The sequence below is a fragment of the Mesitornis unicolor genome, unplaced genomic scaffold (assembly GCF_000695765.1).
Source record: "Mesitornis unicolor isolate BGI_N332 unplaced genomic scaffold, ASM69576v1 scaffold9048, whole genome shotgun sequence".
NCBI lineage: Eukaryota > Metazoa > Chordata > Aves > Mesitornithiformes > Mesitornithidae > Mesitornis > Mesitornis unicolor.
In genome coordinates, this window is record NW_010199740.1 from 1 (window position 1) to 2,529 (window position 2,529).

A 2,529-nucleotide genomic window follows, 5' to 3' on the forward strand; every position below is an offset into this window, starting at 1 on the left:
AATATATAACATCTCTATATTATATTATATGTTATATGTTATATATGAAGTATCTATCATCTCTATTAGAATAGATATAACAATAACAGCAATAACAGTAGTAGTAACAACAACAATTAAAATAATGACAATGACAATAACATCAGTACAACAACAACAACACCACCACCACCAGTCAGTGAACCCTGTACCGCTCAGTGTGACCCCACAGCCGCGTCTCTCCCCGTTCCCGGCCAGGGCTCCTCTTGGCTCAGCTCCGGACGCTGGAGCTCATGGGGCTGCACCCAGCACCAGGCCCAGCACCAAGCTCCCATTGCCAGCCTCATCCAGGTGGTTCCTGCTGGTGCCACCAGGTGTGAAACCAGCACACGGGAATGTGGACAGGGCAGGATCGGGATACGCAGGGACAGAGAACCAACAGAAACAAACCCTGACAATGTCAACGTCCCCAGAGGCTCTGGGAGCTCTGCACCCCAGCCCCCACCCTGCCCAAGTCTCCCATCCAGGCACTGACCGGGCCTGACCCTGCTGAGCTTCCGGGCCCAGCCGAGGTGAGCAGGGACACCCAGGGCAGGGGCCACGGAGCTGGGACCGCGGCCACTGCGGGGTCAGGAGGGACGGGAGGGGCCGAGGTGAAGGGGCCAGACCCCCCTGACCCCTCGTTTTTACCCTGAGTGCATCACATCGGGATGGAAAACCTCACTGGCCGGGTTTGGGTCGGCTCCTCCCCATAGGCACAGACATGGCACCCATAGGAGACAGCGGCCTTGCCATGTTTCCATAACATACAAGCACTATCACTGGTAGCAGTGAGCACTGCCAGGGTCAGGATCAGGGTCAGGATCAGGATTGGGATCAGGATTGGGATCACTATCAGGACTGGGATGGGGATCAGGATGGGGATCGGGATTAGAATGGGGACTGGGAGCAGGATCAGGATTGGGATCAGGATTGGGATCACTATCTGGATTGGGATGGGGATCAGGATTGAGATCAGGATTAGAATGGGGACTGGGAGCAGGATCAGGATTGGGATCACTATCGGGATTGGGATGGGGATCAGGATGGGGATCGGGATTTGAATGGGGATTGGGAGCAGGATTGGGATGGGGACAGGGATGAGGCTCAGGATCAGGATGAGGATTGGGATGAGGATTGGGAAAAGGATTGAGATCGGGATCAGGATCAGGACTGGGATCAGGATCAAGATGGGGATCAGGATCAGGATCCAGATCAGGATTGGGCTCGGGATGGGTGTCAGGATCAGAATAGGGATGGGGATCAGGTTTGGGATCAGGATCCAGATCAGGATTGGGATTGGGCTCAGGATGAGGATCAGGACCAGGACGGGGTTTGGGATGGGGATCAGGATCAGAATAGGGATGGGAATCAGGATCGAGATCAGAATCAGGATCGAGATGGGGATGGGGATCAGGATTGGGATGGGGATCAGAATCAGGATTGGGATCAGGATTGGGATCACTATCTGGATTGGGATGGGGATCGGGATTGAGATCAGGATTAGAATGGGGACTGGGAGCAGGAGCAGGATCGGGACTGGGATGGGGACAGGGATGAGGCTCAGGATCGGGATCAGGATTGGAATGGGGATTGGGAGAAGAATTGAGATTGGGATCGGGATCAGGACTGGGATCAGGATTGGGATCAGGACTGGGATCAGGAACAAGATGGGGATCAGGATCAGGATCCAGATCAGGATTGGGATCAGGATTGGAATGGGGATTGGGAGAAGAATTGAGATCGGGATTGGGATCAGGACTGGGATCAGGATCAAGATGGGGATCAGGATCCAGATCAGGATCCAGATCAGGATTGGGCTCAGGATGAGGATCAGGATGCGATTTGAGATGGGTGTCAGGATCAGAATAGGGATGGGAATCAGGATCGGGATCAGAATCAGGATTGAGATGGGGATGTGGATCAGGATTGGGATGAGGATCAGGATCAGGACTGGGATCAGGATTTGGATCAGGATTGGGATTGGGATCAGGACCGGGATCAGGATGGGGGTTGGGTGCAGGTGTCTCCCATGGTCAATGGACCCTGAGGCCTCCCCTCCCCAGACCCGGCCCTGTCCTGGTTCCCAGGCCCAGCCCCACAGTGGGGTCAGGGTGGGCCCTGCTGCCCCAGGGGTCCCCAATCCAAATCCTGGGGGTCGCTGTGGTGTCCCAGGCCCCATTCCCAGTCCTGGTGTTGCTGTGGTGTCCCAGGTCCCCAACCCCAGTCTGGGGGTCTCTGTGGTGTCCCAGGTCCCCAGCCCCAGTCCTGGGGGTCTCTGTGGTGTCCCAGGGCCGGGGGCAGCTCCAGGCCCCACTGGGGTCACTGCGGGGCCTCCATGGGGGTCTCAGGCCTTGGGTTTTCGACCTTTGCTGCGGATCTCACTGGTACAAATCCGGTTCCCAGGGAAAATGGGCTTCTTCAGTCCCAAATCTCAGTGATTAATTACCCTAATTAATTGCTAATTGATGGATTAGTCCAATCCCCTCCCCCCACCTGCACTTCCTTCCC

General features: G+C 55.6%; 1 protein-coding gene across 1 annotated transcript; it reads right to left on the reverse strand.

Moving 5' to 3' along the window:
• Positions 1-797: 797 nt before the first annotated feature.
• On the reverse strand, positions 798-879 carry LOC104544622 (procyclic form-specific polypeptide-like; the record flags this gene model as incomplete). Its single annotated transcript, XM_010189544.1, has 1 exon — positions 798-879. A coding segment is annotated over one exon (82 nt), but the record flags the coding sequence as incomplete, so codon positions are not given.
• Positions 880-2,529: the final 1,650 nt, after the last annotated feature.